The sequence below is a fragment of the Equus quagga genome, chromosome 3 (assembly GCF_021613505.1).
Source record: "Equus quagga isolate Etosha38 chromosome 3, UCLA_HA_Equagga_1.0, whole genome shotgun sequence".
In the NCBI taxonomy this organism is placed as follows: Eukaryota; Metazoa; Chordata; class Mammalia; order Perissodactyla; family Equidae; genus Equus; species Equus quagga.
Genome location: NC_060269.1, coordinates 69440256 through 69465344, shown reverse-complemented (window position 1 = coordinate 69465344; position 25089 = coordinate 69440256). Strand labels below are relative to the sequence as shown.

The window sequence follows — 25089 nt, the reverse complement described above, 5'->3', positions numbered from 1 at the left end:
CTTCTAGAAGAAAAGAGAAAACTTTTGTGACCTTGGGTTATGCAGAGATTTCTTAATACACCAAAAGTACGAGCCATAAAAGAAAACAAAGTTATTGGACATCATCAAATTTTAAAATTCCTGCCCTTTAAAAGATACCATTTTGAAAAATGAAAAGACGAGCCATAGACAGGAGTGAAAAATCTTTGGAACACATATGTTGGACACAAAACAGGTATCCAAAATGTATAAAGAAGCCCTACAACTCAATAAGAAGAATAACCCAAAATAGCCCAATTTTAAAATGGACAAAATATTTGAATGGGTATTTTGCAAGAGAAGATACAACAATGACCAGTAAACACTTGAAAAGATGCTCAACATCATTTGTCACCAAAGAAATACAAATAAAACCCCCAAGAGATGTCACTATATACATCCCCTAGAAGGGGTAAAATTAAGACTGACGATGCCAAGTGCTGGTGAAGATGTAGAGCGACTGGAACTCTCACGTTGCTGCTAGAAATGCAAACCGGTACAGAAGTTTGAAAAACAGTTTAATAGATGCTTACGAAATGATCCAGCAATTCCACTCCTAGGTGTATATCCAGCACAAACTAAAGCATATGTACATGTAAAGACTTGCTCTCAAATGTTCATAGCATTTTTATTCATAATAGTCTACAACTGGAAACTACCCGAATATCCATCATCAGGTGTATCTGTCAGGGATGTATTACAAGGAATTGGCTTAGGCAATTATGGGAGCTGGCTATACAAGTCTGAAATCTGTAGGGCAGGTCATCAGGAAAAGCAGGCTGGGAGCTCTGTGGCAGGAGCTGAAGCTGCAGTCCACAGACGGAACCTCTTCAGGGAAACCGTAGTCCTCCTGGTAAGGTCTTTCAACAGATTGGATCAGTCCGGCCCTCATTATTGAGGGTAATCTTCACATAAAGGCAATTGATTGTAGATGTTAATTACATCTATAAAAAACCTTCACAGTGTCGAGGAGGAAAAAATTTTTCCTCTACCCTTCTAGGTTCTTTGGCTGGCCTAATAATTAAATTGACGTAAGACAGATTAACAGGAGAAAAAATTTAATTACATACGTACGGGAGCTCATAGAAATGTGAAAACTCAAAGAAGTGACCAAAGCAGGTAGCTTTTATGCCTTTTAGACAAAGAAACAATAAATTTGTGAAGAACTGACAAGACAAAGAAACTTAGGCTTAGGTACTAATTAGTGCAGAAACTAAGTAGAGTTTGTTTACATGGCCTCTTGGTCCTGACTTCCCTCTCTCTGGCAGTAAGATGTTTCTGTAGCTCCCGGTGAAGGGAGCGTGACTTTCACATGGGAAATTTATTTTCTGCTTTCAGGGGGGACAGTGGAGGATCCCAGTGTTCTTGCACCAGCTGTTTCTTAAGTAACTTTAGTTTAAAATAATCAATGTGCCGGGGCTGGCTCCGTGGCCGAGTGGTTAGGTTCGTGTGCTCCACTGCAGGAGACCCAGTGTTTCGTTGGTTCGAATCTTGGGCGTGGACATGGCACTGCTCATTGGGCCACGCTGGGGCGGTGTCCCACATGCCACAACTAGAGGGACCCACAACGAAGAATATACGGCTGTGTGCTGGGGGGCTTTGGGGAGAAAAAGGAAAAAAAATTAAATCTTTAAAAAAAAAAATAATAATGTCCCAAAGTGGCATATTTTGGGGTGGCCTGTCCTGAGCCCCACCTACATCAACAGCCACCCCTACATTAGTGTTTGATTCAAAAACTGGGTGTGATACCCTAGCCAAGCTGACATATAAAACTGACTGGCAGGTGACTGGATATGCAAATTGTGGAATACTGCTCAACGACAAACAGAAACAAACTACTGATACAAGCAACGATATGGATAAATAAATCCAACATATAAAAGAAGGCAGACAAAAAGACCCTGTATGATTCTACTTATATGAAATTCTAGAACACTCAATACTAATCTATAGTGTCAGAAAGCAGATATGTGTTTGCCTAATACCAGTTAGGCATTAAGGGCCGGAGAATGACTGCAAAGGGAAACAAGTAAATGTGGGAAGTGATGGAAGAAACTATAACTTGACCGTGGGGATGGCTGCACAGGTGTATACATTTGTCAAAGTTCATCAAATTATACACTTTGAATAACTGCATTTTTTCTCAATAAAGTTGATATTTTAAAAAGAAAAAAAAGCTAATTCCTGCACAGCAGAAGCTCCAATCAGGGTTCCAGAGAGATATATCCAGTTCCTCCAGCACCATTTTTGGAAAAGATTATCTTTCCCCTGTTGAGTTACCTTGGCAATTTTGTTGAAAATCAATGAACCTTATATGTAAGTGAGAAGTTTCCCTGATGGGAGTAAAGGGTAAGAATGCAATGAAAGAGATCCCTGGTTATCTCAGTCTCAAGAGGTGTCTCCTGGGCAGGACAGAAGGGGATGTGTCAGCTGACGTGTCACCTGTTCACTACCCCCACCCAAACATTTAAGTATGTGAACTGCTGTTTGTTAAATGACTGGCCCTCTCTGTCATGAGTGACTGTAAAGTCACCCTTTGTGTCCCATTCCTCACCAGTTGCTGCAGCTGCCTCTGTAGTCACTGTCCTCATCCCCCCACCTTCCCTGCCACAGGAGAGAGATCATCCTTCTGGAAACAGGGCTCTGCCTTTCTGGGGACCACAACCCTAGGGGACAGGCTTTCTGGACCTTGGAAAAGGCCCACACTTAGGGGATAGGTAAAGGACAGAGAGAGAAGCAATGAGCTGGAAGGGGCATGAATGCCGCTGCTTCCTGCTGCCTAGTAGAGCATCTCTAAGCTGGCGGGTCTCAGGCAGCGGGCCTCAGTAAATCCCCTTGGCCACGACAGTGCTTCTGGCCGTGTGGTCCTGGACCAGCAGCATCAACCTCACCTGGGAACCTGTTAGGCAAATTCTCTTGGCCCCACCAAGACCTTCTCAGTCGGAAACTATGGAGGTGGACCTAGCATCGTGTGTTTTAACAAGCCTTCCAGGTGCTTCTGAGGCGCAAAGAGGAGGAAAGAATGGAAGAAAGGGGAGGGAAGGGCCTTTTTCTTTAAGGCTGATTAGGCACCTCTGGTTCCCCCTTCCCGGGCTTCATTAACAGCCTCCTGGGGCCGGCGGGCCCTCAGGTGAGGTCGGAGGAGGCCCGAGTGAGGGAGCCTGAGAGGAAGCGCTCCGAGGAGGGTCCACGGCGTGACGGGCGCCCACGGAGTAGGGGCGGTGAGGGGGGAGGAGTCGCGAGAGGGACTGGTCCCCGGGGACAAGTGGGACTGGGACCAGGACAGGCGCAGCCCAGCGCTCTCCGCAGGGTGCGGGCAGGACCAGCGGGGCCGCCGGGCATCTCAGCAGCCTTACAGCTCCGGGCGATGTAGGCATCGTCCTCCCTTCCAGCACGGTCCGGTCCCCGCCCGCCGGGGGTTTGGGACCAGCCCCGGGCCCAGCGGCTCGAGCCGGCGGGCGGCGGGCGAAGAGGTCCGGGGGGCGGAGGCGGGCGGCGGGGACCGGGACCGGGACCGGGACCGGGCGGCGGCGGGGGGCAGGGCGGACCCCCCTGACGGCGGGCGCCCCCGCTTCGCAGCGGCCCGGCCCGCGCCCCCCGCCCGGCGCCATGAACCGCAGCAGCGCCAGCAGCGCGCCCGAAAAGGCGGCCACAGCCCTGCTGTGGGGTGAGTGAGACGGGGCGGTCTCGAGGCACTCGGGCGCTGGCGGGGCGCCCCCGGGGTCAGGGCTGCAGGGGAGACAAGCGGAGCTCCCGCGAGCCGGCCCGCCCCCTCCCTTCACAGGCTGTGAGCTAAACCAGGAGAAGAGGACTTGGACCTTCAAACCCCAGAGGGAGGGGAAGCAGGACTGTAGGCTGTCGCTTAGTACGGTGGGTGTCCCCCAGGACGGGAGGAAGGATGGCGCAGGGGGGCCTTGGACAGCTACAGAGGAGCAGGTGGAGCAGGGTCCCCTCCTCTGCCCTCAGGTGCTGAGGTGCCCCGCCTGCTTTCAACCCCTCAGGTTTGCCTGGGGGAGAATGCCAAGGAGGAGATGAACCTCGTGGAGGTCCTGCCCCCAGCAGGCCGGGAGGACAAGAAGACAAAGCCTGTCACCATTGCCTCGCTGCAGGCCTCGGTCCTACCCATGGTGAGCCTTGCCCTGCAGGCCTGGGAACACTGCGTGCCCTGGCCCCGGGAAGCCCTCCTCTGCCCTCGCCCCTGGGTGGGATGCACACAGACAGGGCGTAGTTCCCTGCAGACGCGCAGCGGTGCTGGAGAGCCGGTCGAGCCGGCACTGAAAGCCCAGGCTCCGGCTGCAGACAGCCGGGCTCCAGCCCCGCCCACCCTTCACCAGCTGTGTAACCTTGGTCAAGCTAAATAACCTCTCTTCAAAATCACATTTTTAAACTGTTTGCTGCTGATGACAGGACGCTGTTAATGATATTGATTGTGGATCCAGATTGTAGATCCAGAAATTCTCTTATTTCTAATAATTTATCTTGAGTTTTTAATGCAAGTCATTTTTGTTTGTGAATAATGGCAGTCTTCGAGTCCTTTTTTTTTTTTTTTTTTTGACTCCTATTACACTGGCTAGGTCCTGCAGTAGAATATTGGATAAATGGTAATGGTAGATATCCTTCTTTCATTCCTCACTGCTTTTAAAGGAATATCTCTCCGTTAAGTATGAAGCATTTGGTAGACACCCTTTGTCAGATTAAGGAAGTCTCTATCTAATCTTACTCTACTTTGAAAATGTAGGCTTTCTTCTTTTTTTTTTTTTAAAGATTTTATTTTTTTTCCCTTTTTCTCCCCAAAGACCCCAGGTACATAGTTGTATATTCTTTGTTGTGGGTCCATCTAGTTGTGGCCTGTGGGACTCTGCCTCAGCGTGGTTTGATGAGCAGTGCCATGTCCGTGCCCAGGATTCAAACCAACAAAACAGGATTCGAACCAACAAAACACTGGGCCGCCTGCAGCGGAGCACGCGAACTTAACCACTCGGCCACGGGGCCAGCCCCAGGTTTTCTTCTTTTTAAAAATCATGAGTGGTTATCAAATGCTTTTCTAGTCATACAATCATGGGTTCTTTAATCTATTAATGTGGTAAGTGATATTAATACAATAATATTCAACCAACTTTGCATTCCTGGGATAAACACTACTTGATCATATTGTAAACTTCTAGATGTGCTTTGTTAAATATAAGACTCTTTATCAACTTATAAGTGAGGTTGGTCTATAAATTCCTTATTTCGGTCTCAAGGCATAGTGTCCTAAGGAACTGAGGGATGGAGTATTCCCCCCTTCTGTGTGGTAGAACAATGAATAGAAGACTAGGATTATCTGTCTTTGAAGATCTTGAGAGACTGATCTGTAAAACTGCCCTCAAACCTATTGTTTTTCCTATGAGATCTCCCTAGATGCCATCCATTCCCATAGTTTTAAAGATCATCTGTACAAATGAAAACTCTGAAATTTATTTCTGTAAACCCAACCTCTCTGTGCTCCAGACCCTCTGTCCAACTCAGTATATTTAATAGATATCTAACAGGCATTCTAAACTTTACATGTCTAAATTCAAATTCTTGATTTTTATCTATAACCTCCTCCCCCACAGCCAAACCTCATCTTCTCCCGGTAAATTGCTACTCTTCCATTAGTCAAGACAAAAACCTCTTTCTCTAACACCGCATATCTGATCCACCAGCAAATCCTTTTGGCTCTACCTTAACAATATACCGCAGTCTGACCACATGTCACCACCGCCCTGCTCCACCCTGGTCTGGGCAACCATCAGCCCTTGCTCAGTTTTATTGCAGGGCCTCCTAATCCGTTTACCTGCCTTCACCCTTGGTCCCCTATAGTCTATTCCAGGGGTGGTGAACCACAGGATAAAATCCAGTGCACTGGCCGTTTTTGTAAATAAAGTTTTACTGAAACACAGCCGCACTCCCTCATTTACTTATTATCCACGGCTGCTTTCCCTCAGTAACGGCAGAGCTGAGTAGTTTCCACAGAGACCACATGTTTTACAAGCCTAAAATATTTACCATCTGGCCCTTTACAGAAAAAGTTTCCTGACCTCTGGTCTATTCCATACACAGCTGCCAGAAAGATCCTTTTAAACGCAATTCAGATCATGTTGCTTCTCTGCCAGGACACTTAGGTCACTGACTTCCCGTTTCATTTAGAATGAGATCCAAGATCCTTTATGTTCTGGCCCTCGGCAAAGTCTCTGACCTCAGCCTTTGCTACTCTCTCCTCCCTAACGCTGCTCCAACCACAATGGCTTCCTTGACTGTACCTTGAAAACTCCAAACGTACTGCCTCCTCGCAGTCTTTGCATTTACCCTTCCTCATGCCAGGGACACTCTTGCCCACCACTTCAAGCCAGTCTTTGTTCCAGTGTCGTCTCATTGAAGAGGTGTTCCCTGACCACAAACCGCGTCCCCTCTTCCTACTCCTCGTGTAATCACTTTTTCCCCAGTAGGACCCATCACGGACATTTGTTTTCATTTCTGCATTGTCTTTCTCCCCAACCAGAATATAAGCCCCGAGACAGCAAGGACTTTGCCTATTTTGCTTGCTGCATGATCCGTACTGCCTGTACAATGGTGCCTAGTGTGCTGTGGGAACTCAGTATATAATGGATGAGTGAGTAAAGAAGTGAATGAGCTATGTGGGGCTGGTTTGATTTTAAACTATTGTGATTTATTTAATAGTTAGAAATGTACTCACGTTTCTATTTCTGAGTCAGTTTTTCCATCAGCTTTTTTGAGATATAATTTATATGCAATAAGATTCATCCATCTTAAGTGTTGAACTTGATGCATTTGACAAATGTGTATAATTGTCTAACGGTCACCACAGTCAAGGTAGAGGAAATTTCCATCGCCCCCCCCAAAACTTCCTCATGCCTCTGCAGTCAGTCCCTTCCACCTACCACTGCCTCTGGCAACCATTGATCTACTTTCTGTCGCGGTAGTTTTGCCTTTTCTATAATTTCATTTGAATGGGATCATACAATACATAGTCTCTTCTGCCTGGCTTTTTTCACCCCCATTCTGCAAATATATGTATATTTGTTCATTCACCTATTAATGGACATTTGGTTAGTTTCCAGTTTCAGACTATTATGAATATAGAGCTGCTGTGAACATTGGAGTGTAAGTATTTTTATGGACATATGTTTTCACTTCTCTTGAGTAAATACCTGGGAGTGGAATTGCTGGATCACATAGTCAGCATGTGGTAAACTTGATACAAAGCTGTCACACTGGTTTCCAAATTGCTGTACCATTTGCATTCCTACCAGCAACGTATGAGAATTCCGGTTGCTCCCCATCCTCACCAATACTTGGCCTTGCCAATCTTCTTAATTGTAGCCATTCTAGTACCTATATAGTGGCATCTCATTATGGTTTTTATTTATTTTTTCTTGACGATTGGTGATGTTGACTATCTTCTTATTTGTTTTTTGGTCGTTTGCATATCTTCTTTTTCAAAATGCCTGTTTAGATGTTTTACTCATTTTTAAATTGAATTATTATTCCTGAGTTGTAGGAGTTCTTTATATATTTTGAATACAAGTTCTTTATCAAAAATATTTATTTCAAACATTTTCTCCTAGTGCGTGCCTTGCCTTTGCGTTTTCATAATAGTGTTTTTTGAAGAGCACAAGTTTTTAATTTTGATAAAGTTCAATTTGACATTTTTTCTCTTACGGTTCATTCTTTTGGTGTCCTAAGAAATTATTGCCTAAACTAAAGTCACTAAGGTTTTCTTCTAGAAATGCTATTTTAGCTCTTATATTTAAGTCGATGATTGATTTCAAGATAATTTTCTTGTATAATATGAAGTAAGAGTGGAAGAGCATTTTTTTCCACATTGATACCCAGTGCTCCAACACCATTTCTGAAAAGACTGTCCTTTCACCATACAATGACCTTGGCATTTGCCAAAAGTCAATTAACCATATATGTGTGCATATATTTCTATACAGTCTTCTGTTTCATTGATTTGTTTACCCTTATTCCAATAATAGACTGATTGATTATTGTATAGTAAGTCTTAAAATTAGATAATGCAAATCCTCCAATTTTGTTATTTTTTTCCAAAATTCTGTTGGCAGTTCTAAGTCCTTAGCATTTCCATATAAATTTCAGAATTGGCTTTCTTTAAAAACCAGTCTGCTGGAGTTTTGGTTAAGATTGTAATGAATCTATAGATTAGTTTGGGGGGAATTGGCATTGTAACAATTCTGAGTCATCAGAAACTGAATATGATATGTTTCTCCATTTGTTTAGGTCTTTAGCTTTTCCCAGAAATGTTTTGGAGTTTTCAGGGTACTGGTCACCTACATACTTGGTAAAGTTTACCCGTACTTATGTCATGATTTGGGGTGGTATTGAAAATGGTATTAACATATTTAGTGGGGGGGCCAACCCGGTGGCGCAGCAGTTAAGTTCACATGCTGCACTTCAGCGGCCCTGGGTTCGCTGGTTCAGATCCCGGATGCGAACCAATGTACTGCTTGTCAAGCCATGCTGTGGCGGGCATCCCACATATAAAGTAGAGGAAGATGGTCACGGATGTTAGTGCAGGGCCAGCCTTCCTCAGCAAAAAGAGGAGGATTGGCAGCAGATGTTAGCTCAGGGCTAATCTTCCTCAAAACAATAAAATTAAAAAAAAATTTAGTGAAAGGTAATTCACATACAGTGTGCTTCACCCGTTAAAGTATAGTTCAGTGGTTTTTAGTAAATTCAGAGTTATGCGACCATCACAGTCTAAGTTTAGAATATTTTTATCACCCCCAAAAGAAACTCCATGCCTTCGAGCAGTCACTTCCCATTGGCCACACCCACTCACCCCCAGCCCTTTCTGTCTCTATAGATGTGCCTATTCTGGCAAATCATATAAATGGACTCATAAAATATGTAGTCTTTTGTGACTGGCCTCTTTCACTCGGCATGACGTTTTCCAGGTTGACCCATGTCGTTGCATGTATTGGTATTTCCTTCCTATTGCCGGATCATGTTCCGTTGTATGGATGGACCGCATTTCATCGATCTGTTCAGCAGTTGATGGCCATTTGGACTGTTTCTATCTTTTAGCTATTGTAAATGCTTTTGCGTTTTTTACAAATTGAAGGTTTGTGGCAACCCTGCGTCCAATGAGTTTATCGGTGCCATTTTCCAACAGCATTTGCTCACTTTATGTCTCTGTGTCACATTTTGGTAGTTCTCAAAATATTTCAAACTTTTTCATTTTTATTATATTTGTTATGATCATCTGTGATCACTGATCTTTGGTGTTGCTATTGTAATTGTTTTGGGGAGCCATGAATCACACACATGTAAGAGTGGAACTTAATCGATAAATGTTGTGTGTGTTCTGACTGCTCCACTGACCGGCTGTTGCCCTGTCTCTCTCCCTCTCCTCAGGCCTCCCTATTCCCTCAGACACAATATTGAAATGAGGTCAATTGATAACCCTACAATGACCTCTAAGTGTCCAAGTGAAAGGAAGAGTGGCATGTCTTTCACTTTAAATCAAAAGCTAGAAACAATTCAGTTTAGGAAGGCATGTCGAAAGCTGAGATGGGCCGAAAGCTCAGCTTCTTGCACCAGTCAGCCAAGTTGTGAATTTTTTAAAGGAAAGATTCTTGAAGGAAATTAAAAGTGCTACTCCAGTGAACACATGAAGGATGAGAAAGCAAAACAACCGTGTTGCTGATATGGAGAAAGTTTTAGTGGTCTGGATGGAAGATCAAACCAGCCACAACATTCCCTTAAGCCAAAACCTAATCCAGAGAAAGGCCCTAACTCTCTTCAATTCTGTGAAGGCTGAGAGAGAAGAGGGAGCTGCAGAAGAGAAGTTTGAAGCTGGCAGAGGTCGGTTCATGAGGTTTAAGGAAAGAAGCCCGTTCCGTAATATAAAAGTGGAAGGGGAAGCAGCAGGTGCTGATGGAGAAGCTGCAGCAGGTTATCCAGAAGATCCAGCTGAGATCATTAATGAAGGTGACTGCACCGAACAACAGATTTTCCGTGTAGACGAAACAGCCTTATGATGGAAGAAGATGCCATCTAGGACTTGCATAGCTAGGGGGAAGTCAACGCCTGGCTTCAAAGCTTCAAAGGACAGGCTGACTCTCTTGTTAGGGGCTAATGCAGCTGGTGACATTAGTTGAAGCCAGTGTTCATTCACCATTCTGAAAATCCTAGAACCCATAAAAATTATGCTAAATCTATTCTGTGCCCTGTAAATGGCACAACAAAGCCTGGATGACAGCACATTTGTTTACAATATGGTTTACTGAACATGTTAAGCCCACTGTTGAGACCTACTGCTCAGAAAAAAGGTTCCTTTCAAAATATTACTGCTCGTTGACAAAGCACCCAAGAGCTCTGGTGGAGGTGCAGAATGAGATTCACGTTGTTTTCATGCCTGCTAGCACGGCATCCGTTCTGCAGCCCGCGGATCAAGGAGCAATTTGGACCTTCAAGTCTACCCGTTTAAGATATGCATTTTTAAGGCTATAGCTGCCATAGGTAGTGATTCCTCTGATGGATCTGGGAAAAATAAATTGAAAGCCTTCTGGAAAGGATTCACTGCTCCAGATGCCATCAAGAACATTCATGATTCATGGGAAGAGGTCAAAACATCAACATTAACAGGAGTTTGAAAGAAGTTGATTCCAACCCTCGTGGGTGACTTTGAGGGTGCAAGGCTTCAGTGGAGGAAGTAACTGCAGATGCGCTGGAAAGAGCAAGAGAACTAGGATTAGAAGTGGAGCCTGAAGATGGGACGGAATTGCGGCAATCTCATGATAAACCTTTAACGGACGAGGAGTTGCTTCTTAATGATGAGCAAAGAAAGTGGCTTCTTGAGATGGAATCTACTCCTGGTGAAGATGCCGTGAAGATTGTTGAAATGACGACAAAGCCTTTAGAATATGACCTAATCTTAGTTGACAAAGCCGCAGCAGTGTTTGAGAGGACTGACTCCCATTTTGAAGGAAGTCCTACTGTGGGTAACGTGCTGTCAAACAGCATCACATGCTACAGAGAAACCGTTCCTGAAGGGAAGAGGCAATCGCTGCGGCAAACTTCATTGTTGTGTTGTCTTGTTACCGCAGCCACCCCCACCTTTGGCGACCACCACCCTGGTCAGTCAGCTGCGCCAGCAGCAGGGCGAGCCCCTCCACCAGCAAAGATTATGACTCACTGAAGGCTCACATGGCGGTTAGCATTTTTTAGCAGTAAAATATTTTTAATTAAAGCACATACATTGTTTTTTTAGACATAATGCGATTGTGCACTTAATAGACTACAGTACAGTAGAAACGTAATTTTTATCTGCACAGGGAAACCAAAAACTTCATGTGACTCACTTTATTGTGATATTCACGTCATTGCAGTGGTCTGGAACTGAATCCACAATATTTCCGAAGTATGCCTGTATATAGTTATATAATTGTTTTTTATATTAGCTGACCTTGCTAAATTTGAATATTAGTGCTAGCAACTTTTTGTCGATTCCTTATAATTTGCTGTGTATTTATGCATGTCATCTGTGAATAAAGTCAATTTAACTTCTTCGGGTTTTTAATCTGTATGCCTTGCATTTCTTTTTCTTGTCCAACTTCACTTACTAGGACCTCATGTACAGTGTCGAGTAAAAGTGGTAAGAGCAGGACTATTCTTGCCTTTTTCCAGAGGAAAAGTATTCAGTCTTTTACTCTTAAGACAGATGAAGGATTTTTGTAGATGCCCTATATTAGGTTGAGGATGTTCCCTTCTGTTTCTAATATGCTGAGATATATTATGAGTGGGTGTTGTATTTTGTCAAAGAATTATTTTCTGCCTCTATTGAGGTAACTTTTTTTTTCTCCTTTATTCTGTTACCTGGCAAATAACATTCATTGGCCTTTCAGATTTTAATCTCACTGTGCGTTTTTGGATAAGCCCCATTTGATCATGATGTTTATAAGCAATATTGGTCTATAGTTTTCTTGTCACATTTTTGTCTGGTTTTTAGTATCAGGGGAATGCTGGCCTCATAAAATGAGAAAGAAGGTGTTCTCTCCTTTTCTGTTTTCTGTAAGAGTTCATGTAAATTTGGTGTTTTTTTAAATGTTTTGGTAGAATTCATCTGTGAGCAATCTGGTTAACTACAAGTTAAATTTTTTTAATGGATATAAGACTATTTGGGTTATTTCTCTTTTCTTGAGAGAGCTTTGTGATTTTCAAGGAGTTTTTCCATTTCATCTAAATTGTCAAATTTATTGGCACAAAGTTATTCAGAACATTCCCTGTTCCTTTTCGGTATTATCTGTATTGAAGTCTGCTCTTTTCTTCCTGATATCGTTGATTTGTGTCTTCTCTCCTTTTTCCTTTGCTCAGTCTCACTAGAAGTTTAATAGTTTTGTCAGTCTTTTCAAGAAGCAGCTTTTGGTTCCTTTTGGTCTCATTTAGTTTTCTCTGTTGGTTACCCACTTTTGTATTTTATTGATGTCTGTTCTTTATTTTCTTTCTTCTATTTATTTTGGTTTTAATTTTCCCTTTTTCTAGTTTAAGGCAGAATCTTATATGATTGGGATTTTTTAGACCTTTGTTCTTTTTCTGATGCAAGCATTTCATGCTATGATTTCTTTCTAAGCACCTTTCTAACCTTATCCAAAAATTTTGATAAATACTGTTTTCATTTTCATTCAGTTCAAATTATTTTATAATTTTCTTCAGTCCATGGGGTATTCAGAATTATGTGTGTTTTTAAATTTCTAAATAATTAGGGATTTTCTAAGATTCTTTCTTTAACTGCTTTCTAGTAAGTCCATTGTGGTCTGAGAACATGCTCTATATGATTTCAGTCTAAACTGTGTTGTGACCTGTTTTATGACCCATAATATGTTCTGTCTTGGTGAATATTTTGTTTCTGCATAAAAAACGTGTGTTCTCCTGTTGTTGGGTGTATTGCTCTATAAATGTCAATTATATCAAGTTGGGTGGTAGTTTTGTTTGAGTATTCTATGTCCGTATTCGTTTTCTGTCTACTCGATTGATTAGTTACTGAGAGAGGAATGTTGAAGTCTTTAACAATAATTGTGGCTTTTCCTAGTTCTTTTAATTATCAGTTTTTACTTCATGTATTTTGAAGCCCTTTTTCTAGATGCGTACACTTCTAGAATTTCTGTATTCTCTTGATTAATTGATCCCTTTATCATTATGAAGTGTTCCTCTTTATCCTTGGTAAATATTCTGAAGTCTGCTTAGTCTGATGAATATAGTCAATCCAGCTCTCTTTTGATGACTGTTTGTGTGGTATATTTTTCCTGTTTTTTATTTTATCCTTTTACTTTTAACCCCTGATCTTTATATATAAAGTGGGTTTCTTTTAGACAGCATATAATCGAGTCTTCCTTTTTTATCCAATCTGATAACCTCTTGCCTTTTAATTAGAGTATTTGGACCATTAGTATTTAATGTAATTATCAACAAATTGGGTTTAAATCTGTCATCTTGCTATTTGTTTTCTCATTTGTCCCTCTGTGTTCCTTTCTCCCTCTTTTCTGTCCTTCTTTTGGATTAAGTCTTTCTCATGATGCTGTTTTTTGTCTCCACTGTTGACTCTTGAGCTATACCTCATCTCCTTGAGATGGCCTTGAGAGCCATTGTTTCTTAATTATTTCAAGTTGGAAGGCATATTCAGTCCCTCTTACTTTCTTGGCCTCAACCAAATGTCTTCTCTGAGTCAACTTTGATCATTGATATTTTTCTAAATATTGTGTTGTGCTACTTGCTGATAATATTTTACATCATGACTATATCTGTTATTATATCCCTCTACTTTAAATTCCCAGTAGCATATCATCTTTCCTTTCTTCCTCCCTTCATTTCAATCACTGGAGTTTAGTCTATTTTTTTTTTCTTTTCAGAAACCAACTTTTGGTTTCATTGATATTTTCCATTTCCATATTTTCTGTTTTATTAATTTCTCTGGTTAATCTGATATTTTCTACTTTTTTCCCCCTTTTTCTTACTGCCTGAGTTAGATCGTTAGCCCATTCATGTTCTAGATTATTTTTTCCAAGTAAGTTTCATTTATTTATGTTGAATACTATAAATTTCCCTCTAAGGATGTTTTTAGTTGCATCCCTCAATTTGTGTTTTGTGGTATTTTCACTTTATTTCATTTTCAATATTTTCTAATTTCTACTATGATTTATTTGATGTATGACTTACTTAGAATTTTTTAATTCACAAAGGTATGGGTGACTTGGCTTATCACTCTTTTTCATAGTGTAATTACAACAGAAAATGTGATCCATATATGTAATCAATTTTTTGGTGTTTTGTGAGACTTGATTTGTGGACTATTACATGGTAGTATTATAGAAGTCTATGTGTGTCCTTTTTTTTTTTTATTCTTCTCCCCAAAGCCCCAGTACATAGTTGTAGATTCTAGTTGTGAGTGCCTCTGGTTGTGCTATGTGGGTTGCCGCCTCAGCATGGCCTGACGAGCGGTGCCATGTCCGCACCCAGGATCCAAACCAGCGAAACCCTGGGCCACCCAAGCTGAGCCCACAAACTTAACCACTTGGCCATGGGGCCAACCCCTATGTGTGTCCTTTAAATTAAGCTTATTGTGTTCAAACCTATATATTTTTTGTCTCCTTGATCTATCAATTACCAAAAGAAGTGTGTTAAAATTTCCTATTATGATTGTGGATTGTCAGTGAATTCTTCTTATAATTTTATTGTTTGCTTTATGTATGTTTATTTTTTAACTGAATTTTTAAAAGATAGTTGTAGATTCACATGCAGCTGTAAGAAATAATAAAGGGAGATCCCTGTACGTTTTGCCCAGTTTTCCCCAATGGTAACATTTTGCAAAACTGTAGTAGCAAAACCAGGATATTATCATTGATACAACCCAGGAATCTTGTTCTATACAGTTTATCACCTAAATTCATATATCCACCATCACAACAAAGATACTGAACACTTCAAACAACACAGAGATACCTCTGTCGCTCTTTTATAACAACACCCACCTCCCTCCCCGACCCCTAACCCCTGGCAACCACCAATCTGTCCTCCAATTCTAAAATTTGGTCATAGAATTAGAATCATATGTATGTACCTTTTTTGGAACTGGCTTTTTTTTCACTCAGCATAATTCCCTGAAGATTCATCCGAGTTGTGTGTATTCTTTTTATTGCTGAATAGAATTCCATGGTATAGATGTACCATAGTTCAGCCATTCATCTGTGGGAAAACTGGGCTGATTCCAGTTTGGAGCTCTTTTTTTTCTTTGTTTTTTTTTAAGATTTTAATTTTTTTCCTTTTTCTCCCCAAAGCCCCCAGGTACATAGTTGTGTATTCTTAGTTGTGGGTCCTTCTAGTTGTGGCATGTGGGACGCCGCCTCAGCATGGCTCGGTGAGTGGTGCCATGTCCTCGCCCAGGAGTGGAACCCACGAAACCCTGGGCCACCTGCAGCGGAGCGCTCGAACTTAACCACTCAGCCACAGGGCCGGCCGGCCCCTGGAGCTCTTTTGAATAAAGCTGCTATGAACATTTGTGTAAAGGTTTTTGTGTAAGCACAAGTTTTCATTTCTCTGGGATAAACGCCCAGGAGTGCAATTGCTGGGTCATATGGTGGTTGCATGTTTAGTTTCGTAAACTGCCAAACTGTTTTCTAAAGTGGCTGCCCCATTTTACATTTCCACCAGCAAGGCAGCGGTGATTGGGTTTCTCTGCCTTCTCGCTGACATTTCATATTGTCACTAGTTATAGTGTGTGTGTGGTGATATCTCATTGTGCTTTTAATTTGCATTTTCCTAACGGCTAATGATGTTGAGCATTTTTTCATGTGTTCACTTGCCGTCTGTATATTCAGCAAAATGTCTGTTCATGTCTTTTGCCCATTTTCTAATTGGATTGTTTTATTACTGTTGAGTTTGCTAATTCTTGGTATATTCTAGATACTAGTCTTTTGTCAAATATTTGCAAATATTTTCTCCCCAGTCTATAACTTGTCTTTTCATCTTCTTCACATGAGCTTTTACAGAACAAAAGTTTTTAGTCTTATTAATTTTCCCTTTTATGACTTTTGGTGGTAAGTCTAAGAACTCTCGGTCCAGTCCGAGATCATGTAGATTTTCTATGTTTTTTGTCCCGAAGTCTTATAGTTTTCTGTCTTACGTTTCAGTCCATGATCCATTTTGGGTTAATGGTTGTGTGAGCACGAGGCTTAGGTCAAGGTCCGCTTCTTTGCCTGTGGGCCTCCACGGCTGCGGCACCACTTGTTGGAAAAGCCGTCCTTTCTCCGTTTAACCAATTTTGCACCTTTGTCAAAAATCAGCTGCACATATTTGTGCGGGCCTATTTCTTGGCCTTCTGTTCCACTGATCCATGTGTCTGTCTCTTCAATACCACACTGTCTTGATTACCGTAGCTCTAGTTTAATGTATGTTTAGACTATGTTGTTGGTGCACGTAATTTACAGAATTTCTTCCTTGTAAACTAACTTTTTATCACTGTGTGGTGACCTTCTTTATCCCTAAAGTATTTTTTGACTTAAAGCCTATATCATCTGATATTAATTTGTTTCCTAGTTGTCCCTTAAAATCCACATTATTTTCTTCTTTTTTTTTTTTTAAAGACTTTATTTTTCTCCCCAAAGCCCCCCAGTACATAGTTGTATATATTTTAGTTGTGGGTCCTTCTAGTTGTGGCATGTGGGACGCTGCCTCAGCATGGCCTGATGAGTGGTGCCATGTCCGTGCCCAGAATCTGAACCGGCAAAACCCTGGGCCGCCAAAGCAGAGCACGCGAACTCAACCACTTGGCCATGGGGCTGGCCCCTCTTTTATTCTTTAGTAATGAAATTCGTGACTTTTAGCTGGCCACAGGCTACTGAGAATAAAAACTATATTCCCTCAGAGTTAGGCGTGGTGCGACGTTCTGGCCAATGGACTGTGAGCAGAAGTAGTATCTCCAGCATCCACAAAGTGTCCTTAAAGAGAGACCATGTGAGCGTGTTTGTCCCTCCGCCTCCCTGCTGGGATGTGGACAGTGATGGCTAGAACCTGAACAGCCCTCCTTGACCACGAGGTGGGAGCCAGGTGTCGAGGATGGGGGAGCAACACGGCACAGAGAGCCTGGGTCCCTAGTGCTGCGGGGCAGTGCACCTACAGCTGACAGCAGATGTCTGGACTTAGTTTGTGTGACAAAGAAACAAATTTCTACCTTGTGTAAGCCACTGTTACTGGATCTTCTGCCACTTGGTACCAAACCTAATCCTAACAAATACAGTCAGCTTCATTTTTTTAAGGACTTGTTTTTTTAGAGCAGTTTTAGGTTTACAATAAAACTGAGAGGAAGGTACAGAGACTTCCCATATCCTATCTGCCCCACACATACATAGCCTCCCCCATTAGCAATGTCACCCACTAGGGGCCAGCCTCACAGTGTAGTGGGTAGGTTTACAATCTACTTCGGAGGCCAGGGGTTTGTGGGTTCGGATCCTGGACCTAGCGCCACTTGCCAGGCCACTCTGGCGGCATTCCACATAAAATAGAGGAAGATTGGCAACAGATGTTAGCTTAGGACCAATCTTCCTTGCCAAAAAAAAAAGTCACTCACCAGATAGTGCAATTAGCTTCATTTTTATTGTAATTATGTATGGCTGCAGTAGCAGAGACCCAGCTACAGGGGCTTAAACAACTTTGAGATTTAGTTCTCTCTTGCATAGGAGTCCAGAGATGGGTAGTCCAGGGCTGGTGAGGAGGCTCAGTGGTCACAAAGACCAAGTCTCCTCTTATCTTTCTCCTATCCTTGGTGCAGAGCTCCATCCTCACGATCACTTTAAGGTCCGGGAAGGCTGCTGCAGCTCCAGCCTACACTTCCACATTTAAGGTAATAAGAAAGAAGAAGCAAGGGAAGACCAAGGAGGCTTTTCTCAGTTTTTTGTCCACCTTTTAAGGAGTATTCACACAAGTACCACCCCGAGATTCTGCTTACAACTCAGTGATCCAGACGTTAGTAACACAGTCACAGCTAATTGTGAAGGAAACTGGGGAATACAGTCTTTGGCTGGGTACAATATTTGAATAATATCAGGTTGCTGTTTTGATGGAAGAAGGGAAGAATGGATGTTCGATAAGCAACTGGGAGCTTCTGAGACCTCTGGTATGTGTGTTTCCATCTCTTGCTTCAACAGTCCCGTGTTCTCGTGTGTAGGTGTGTGTCCTGTAAGCAGCATGTGGTTGGACTTTGTTTTCCCCGCTCCGGCAGCAGAGTCTGTGTGTACTGACTGTGGTTGCTGACGCACTTGGGTTGACTTGTCATGTGGACTTTATACTTCGGCTTTTCTTGCTTTTTATTTTTTGATCCTTTTTTTCTCCTTTTCATATCTTTTATGAGATTAGTTAACGTTTCTTTTCTCCTTTTTTCTGCTGATTTGGAAGCTATAGAATCCCATTCTAATCTTTATTGTTTCTCCTTAATTTGTTAACAATTATGCATGATCAAAGTCTAAAATTAATTTTATTCCTCCGAAACAATCCAGGGAGCTTTTCTAGTTACCTGCTGCTTAACTTCAAAGTTGTTATCATGTAGTGTTTTTGCTCCGGCTTGTTGTGCGCGCTCAGCGTGCGTCGTCCCTGGCATGACCTCACGTTACAGCTGTGCTAGCCAGGGTTTCTCTGCTTCCACTCGGTGTGCTCACGCTGCTCCTTGTGCCCCCTTCTCCCCTCTCAGTTTCACTCCCATCTTTTTGGACCATCTCTCAGACTGTCTGGGAGTTGTAAACCTGCTTGGACTTTGCCAGAAATTATTTTATCCTCATTCCTTCATGACAGTTTGGCTGTGCTCCTAGAGCGAGAGGTAACTTCCCTCAAAAGTTTGAAGATGTCGTTCTCTTCCTCCAGTTTCTGATGTTGCTGTTGAAACCTGAAGTCTGTCTGGTTCTTGTTCGTTTTTTGGAAATGCTGTCTTTCCTCTCTGGTTTATTTTGAAGTGATCTCTTTGTTCTTGTTACCCACCACTCCACCACGGTATCCTCAGGTGTAGGTTTATTTTTATTTGTTCAGGACTTAGGTTTCCTGGAAATGAGGATCTGTGTCTTTGAACATTTCTGGAAAACTCTTGGTTATTGCTTTGAATATTGACTCCATTTTCTCTGGTACCTTTACTCCAATTAGACGCGTGTTGGATCTTCCTGTCCCGTCCTCTGTGTCTCAGCTTCTTTCCTGTTTTGTTAATCTAGCTCTCTGTGCTACATACTGGGTAATTCCTTCACAGCACTATTCCAGTTCATTAATTCTTGCATCAGCTGGTTTATTCTACTTTTTAGCCATTTGTTCAGTTTATTTCAATGCTTATATTTTTCATGTCTAGAAGTTGCATTTGTTTTTATTTTTCATAATATCTTGCTCTTGTATTTCTGCTGCCTACTTCTATATTTATTTGGTTTTAATCATACATATTTCCTAGCTGTCTGGATTGTTCCTCTCTCAACCCAGGCTCTAGGTTGTGCTGGGCTGCAGTCACTTTGTTTCTGTCTGCTGACTCTAGCAGGATTCTTTCTTGCATGTTTTGTAATTTTAGGTGGTGAGCTCTTCTTCAGGTTTGGTTTTGTGAAAGAATTCTATGTGAAAAGAATTGAGGGTGTCTCAAGAGAGTGGTTTTGTGTTTGTATCTGCCATTTGCCCCAGGAATGTCACAAGCCTGGGATTTTGTACAGAATTTTTGGCTTGTCAGTGCCTACCAAGTAAATCCAGACTTCGTCTAAGTGAGAGGTATGGCTGTGGGTTTAGAATTGCACAGCAGACTTCTTTTATCCCGTGTTTCCTACTTTGTCAGTTAGGGGTTCTTCACTGCTCTCCCCAGCCCTCCCTGGGGCAGCCCTCTGAAGGTCCCCCTCCATGTAGTGGACTCCACTACAGCTCTCCTCTCTTGTGCCCAAGGCCTTGTCTCCTGGCCACACATGAGTATTCAAACCCAAAGCCCACACTGTTTTCAAGTCCGTTCCCTTCAGCTGCTGCAGCAGCAGCTCTTGCACACGCCACTCTTCATTTCTGATGCATGGGGATGACTCTTTCTGTCTTACTAGTCAGCCATGTGGTAAAAACATTGGATTACATTTTATCCACCATTCTAGGTGTTTGCAGCTGCAGAGTTTCAGTTTTTGCTTATCTGCTTCCTGTCTGGACCAGAAGCTAAATTAATCTCTCTAAGCCTCAGTTTCCTCCTCTGTAAAGTAATAGCACCTCCTTCAGGGGCTCATTGTGAGCATTTTAATGAGATAAGGCAGGTTAAACGCTTAGTAGTGGAGCCTGGCACGTACCAGGAATTCAAGAAATATGAGTACCATGGTTGTTACTCTATACTTTCCCAAAGTTGCCAAATTTTCTAAAAAAAATAAATACTATCCACTGAAAATCATGCTTTAATCCATCTCTAAGGCTTCTGCATGTGTACGTTCGCACGTTCTTTATGAGACAGAGCAGTGCACAGGCAACTCTGCCTCTGCTTCTCCACTGGTCAGTGTCTTGGCTGCCATAACAAAAGACCACAAAACGAGGGGCTCAGACAACAGACCTTTATTTTCCCACAGCTCTGGAGGCTGTGATCAGGATGCCTGCAGGGTCAGGTTTTGGGGAGGGCCCTCATCCAGGCTTGCAGATGGCTGCCATCTCTGTGTCCTCACCTGGCAGGGAGAGCGAGCGAGCAAGCTCTCTTGGTGTCTCTTCTTATAAGGGCACTAATCCCATCATGGGAGCCCCACCTTCACGGCCTCCTCTCATCCTAATCACCTCTCCAAGGCCCCACCTCCAGATACCATCACATTGGGGGTTAGGGTTCAACATAAAAATCAGGGGACCCAATTTAGTCTGTAGGAAGCAGACTTCTCTATTTAACAGATGCCCGTCAGCCTGGAAGCCCATCTATGATCTTAGCAAGAATGAGACGATGAGCTTCACCTCCTTCTCCCACAGAGTGCAGCTCAGCAGGAAGGTCCAGGGGCTGAGCGCACAGTGAGGTCCAGAGAAGTGTGGAGAGTGTGTTGGGGTTTGGGGACAAATTCTGAGTGCTCTGTGGGAGGCCAGCCCCAGCCAGGTGCCAGACCTGAGTAACCCTGTTGTCCCTGCCCCCGCCCCCATATCCCTCTCCCTGCAGGCTGTCCTGATGGGATTGGAGCTTTCTCCTCCAGTCACTTTTCGGCTCCGGAATGGCTCTGGACCTGTGTTCCTCAGTGGGCAGGAATGTTATGGTAAGTCCAAGCTTGGACCTGAAACACGTTGGAAAGTACAGTGCTTAGCACAGGGCCAAGGATATAATAGGTACTCAAACACTTGAGGGATTCCTGAATTATTCAGGAAAATCCCCAGAGGCGGCATGGTTGCCAGTAGCCTGGACTGGAAGGCCACAGGCACAGGTCCTCATCCCAGCTCTCCTTTACCTTCCTGCCACGTCCTCTGTATGCCGCAGCCCCGTTGCCTATAACACGAGTGTGGGGATATAGTTGGTTTCATCCTCAAAGAGAAATCATGAGGAATAAATGGGATGTTCAGGAAAAGCAGGAACATAACGCCTCGTACTAGAGTGTGCTTAAGACGGTAGGTGCTGTGAAGCATGCAGCTGCAGCGGTAACGGGTCCTACCAAGTCCCTGGGCTGTTGACTCTTCCAATACCCTTTAGGAGGCCCCCTTCTCTGTCCAATTGTGCCTCTCTCATGAGGGTAGTCTCCGGCCCCAAACCCCTGGTAGTGTCCACTTCCCTTAGGACAAGGTCTGAATTCCTTAGCTGCTGTTTCAGGTTCCTCCCCACTCTCTCCCTCCTCCCTCACACACCCCGCCCTCCCTCACCTTGTCCCCCACTCCTTCCCAGTGTGACTCCTCCTCTCGCTCAGCCACTTCCCTCCAGCTTGCCACTTTCCTGCCCTCCTTCCCCACCCTCAGCCCTCTGGAGCTGTCCCAGAGCCCTCCCCCCACCCTGGCCTCCACTTTGTCAGGGAGACCAGAAAGGGTCTCCAGGAGGTGGGCAGGTGAACACCTTCACCTTCGGCGCTCAGACTTCCCCAGGGCCGCTCTTGGAGCGAGACAGATCGTGGAACAGGAGCCAGGCAGAGGCTCTGTCACTCAGAGGCCCGGCTCTCTTTCTCATGCCGTGACTCTCTCACAGACACTTCAGACCTATCCTGGGAGGAGGAGGAGCTGGAGGAGGAGGAGGAGGAGGGTGACGACGACGATGATGACGAGGATGATGACGATGACAATGGTGACGCGTCCCTGGAGGAGGAGACCCCTGTCAAACACGTCAAGAGGCTGGTGCCCCAGAAGCAGACGAGCGTTGCCAAGGTGAGGGGAGGCCCTCCCAGGCTCCTCAGAAACCTGGGCCCGGCTTCCTGAGTTGAGGGCGCAGGATGAGCCGAGGCCCTGCCTCCTGCCGGCTGCTCAGCGGGAGTCTGCTCTGGCCCTGGGCCTGGCCCGAACTCTCCCAATAACGCTTGTGTTTGGTTCCCAGAAAAAAAAAGTGGACAAAGAAGAGGAGGCAGTGAGGTAACTCTTTCCCCTTCTATTAACTTAGCCAAAATCCTTTAGGTAAGATGTATACTGCTAAAAAGAGTAGGTACACCTGGCCTATGTGCATGTGTGCAAACAGGTATGTGTACAAGGGGACACAGCTGTGCTGCCACTGTAGGCCGGCACGGCCTTTTTGAAAAGCATTAAACTGTTCTTATGTTCTGACTTAATTCCACTTCAGCAATTCCTTTCAAGGAATCCCATCCAAAATAGAGGGAAAATCATATGTAGCAAGAAACTTACCACTGGATTATTCAAATAATAGTGAAAATGGAAGCATTCTAAATATCTACCAATATAATAGTTGATTGAACTATGTCACATCTTCTCAATGGAATGTTGCATAATGCCTTTGAAGAACAGAGCAACCTGGAAAGTGTTCATAAAATTGAAAAGAATAGGCTATTAAATCATTTTCATTTTATTTCACATGTTTTTAGAAGAAAACAAACAAAAAAGTCCTGTAAGGAAAGGCACCAAAATGTTAATATTGGTGGGAGGTAAAGAAAATTATAAGTAATTCTTTTCTATATTTGCTATATTTTGTGCAATGTGTTAACATTAATTTTATAATGAGAAATATTTGTGTCTTATACACAAATAAAAGCAAGCAGATGGAAGCCAAAGAAAAAATATCTTATTTCAAAAGAGAAAGAGGCAGAGTGGTCCCTGGCAGGTGACAGGGGGAGGGGCGAACCGGCAGCCTCCATTTCTCCAGGTCATAGCTCCCTGCTTCCCAAAGTACCCAGGGCCCAGCTTTCCAGGGTGGGGGCGAGGAAGGCCCGGCTCCTGGCGTCAGGCTGAGCTCTCCCTCTTTCCTACCCGCCCTGCTCCTTGCCCAACCCCACCCCTATTCCAGACCAGGTCTTCAAGAAAAAAGCCCTGTGGGAAAGGTGAGTACTGAGAAGAAGGGCTGGTCTTCCTGGGAGAGGGAGGCAGTCTTGGGAAAGGGGCCAGGATAGGGAGGCAGTGGGACACTGGAGCCCTCCCGTCTCTCCATAGGCCAAAGCCACGCTCAGACCTAAAAAGCCAGGATCCAGGAAATGAGGAGCCAGGAGTGGCCTGGCCGCAGTGAGACCACCATGCGAGTGGGCTTCCTCAGGTGTGCTGCGGACCCAGGGCACCCCCCCACCTTCCGTCTGAGTCTGAGTGTGATGGAGGGGTTGGGAGGCAACACAGCCACCCCTCACCCCAGCTCTCCGGTTCAGCAGGACCTGGAGGGAAGAGCCTGACCTCAGGGCCTCAATAAAGTTTGCTTTGCCAGGACCAGGTTTCCGAGTCTCTTCCCAGGAGCTGTCCTTCCTGCTGGCTGCAGTGAACCCGGTGTGCCCGCCAGAGGGCGGCCATGTGCCAGTACAGCCCACCTGGTGGCTCAGCCGGCCCCGGACTCAGGCTGTGGTGTCCCAGCCAGGCAGCCTGTCCTGCTCTGCTCTTTATCTCCCTCTCTTCTCATGGCACCAACCCCCAGCCCGCACTCCTCCCACCCCCGGTGTGTGTCGGGAGGTGTGGGGTGGGGGAGAACCAAGTAGCTCAGCCCCTGGCCCAGCTTCCACCTTCTGTCCTCGGGCCTGAGGGAGGGAGCTGGAGCTGGCGTGGGTCTTCCTGCATCCACACTCCTTTCTGGCAGGGCCTGGATTTCCAGGTAATCCAGGTACAGAACTGAAGGACTACAGCGGCCCCCGCCCCGCCGCCACCCAGGAAGGGCCCGGGCCCTGCGGACCAGCCTGAGGGTCTGCATCCATGGGAACTCTGCCAGGCTGGCATCCTGTTCCGGCGGGCTCCTGCTCACAAGGACCTCACTCGCGTGAAGATCTGTGTCAGGCAGGAGCCCAGATGCCCGCCCCTTCAAGGAAACCCTCCCAAGGTGGGGAGGAGAGGCAGGCTGTCTGGAGACTGGAGGGTCTCTTACAGGAGGCCAACAGGTGAACACTTTCACCTCCGGTGCTACGGCTCCCCCAAGGCAACTCAGAGCCACACCAACAGGGCTCAGGAAGCTGTTGGGGTGAGGCCAGTAGAGGGTTGGGAAGGAGTGAGTGACCCACAGCTCTGGCCTCCTGCCCTCTCCCAGGCCTGCAGAGCCCCTGTGGAGCCAGGTTCACCCATGGGGACACACAGATGGCCCCCACTTGGGGTTATACTTGCAGGGCCTCTGCCAGGCTTCTCCCTGCACTCCCACTGGCCAGACCTGAAGTGGGCCACTGGGGAGCTGGCCCTGCCCTCTCTCCTGAGGACCCCCAGGTATGGGTCCCAGAAGGTTGGGAGGTCTTTGAACACCTTCATGGGAAGGTCAGCAACCAGGCCTGAGTCTCCCTGTTCAGCATCACCCTCTCTCGATGCCAGAAGAGGGAGAGGAGGGCAGGGCTGGCATGGCTGCTTGCTTCTACACCCCATGAGACAGAGGTGGCTGTTGTCCCATCTCTAGAAATGAGAACTACTGACCTCAGGTCACCTGGAGAGTGACGAGGCACGTCAGTTCAGGTCTGGCTCCAGGTAGGCAGC

At 44.7% G+C, this 25089-nt stretch overlaps 1 protein-coding gene across 1 annotated transcript; it reads left to right on the top strand.

Annotated features, from left to right (window-relative positions):
• The first annotated feature begins 3612 nt into the window (after positions 1-3612).
• NPM2 (nucleophosmin/nucleoplasmin 2) lies at positions 3613-23856 on the top strand. Its single transcript, XM_046656948.1, has 8 exons — positions 3613-3685; positions 3803-3888; positions 4020-4145; positions 21185-21278; positions 22190-22365; positions 22532-22566; positions 23450-23483; positions 23593-23856. The coding sequence occupies exons 1-8, from the start codon at positions 3628-3630 to the stop codon at positions 23635-23637; spliced, it is 654 nt and encodes a 217-aa protein (XP_046512904.1). The 5' UTR covers positions 3613-3627; the 3' UTR covers positions 23638-23856.
• Positions 23857-25089: the final 1233 nt, after the last annotated feature.

Coding starts and splice junctions, on each gene's coding strand:
- NPM2 (XM_046656948.1), top strand. CDS start 3,628: ATGAACCGCAGCAGCGCCAGCAGCGCGCCCGAAAAGGCGGCCACAGCC. Junction 3,686..3,802: donor GGCCACAGCCCTGCTGTGGG/GTGAGTGAGACG, acceptor CTCCCTTCACAG/GCTGTGAGCTAAACCAGGAG. Junction 22,366..22,531: donor AGCAGACGAGCGTTGCCAAG/GTGAGGGGAGGC, acceptor TTTGGTTCCCAG/AAAAAAAAAGTGGACAAAGA.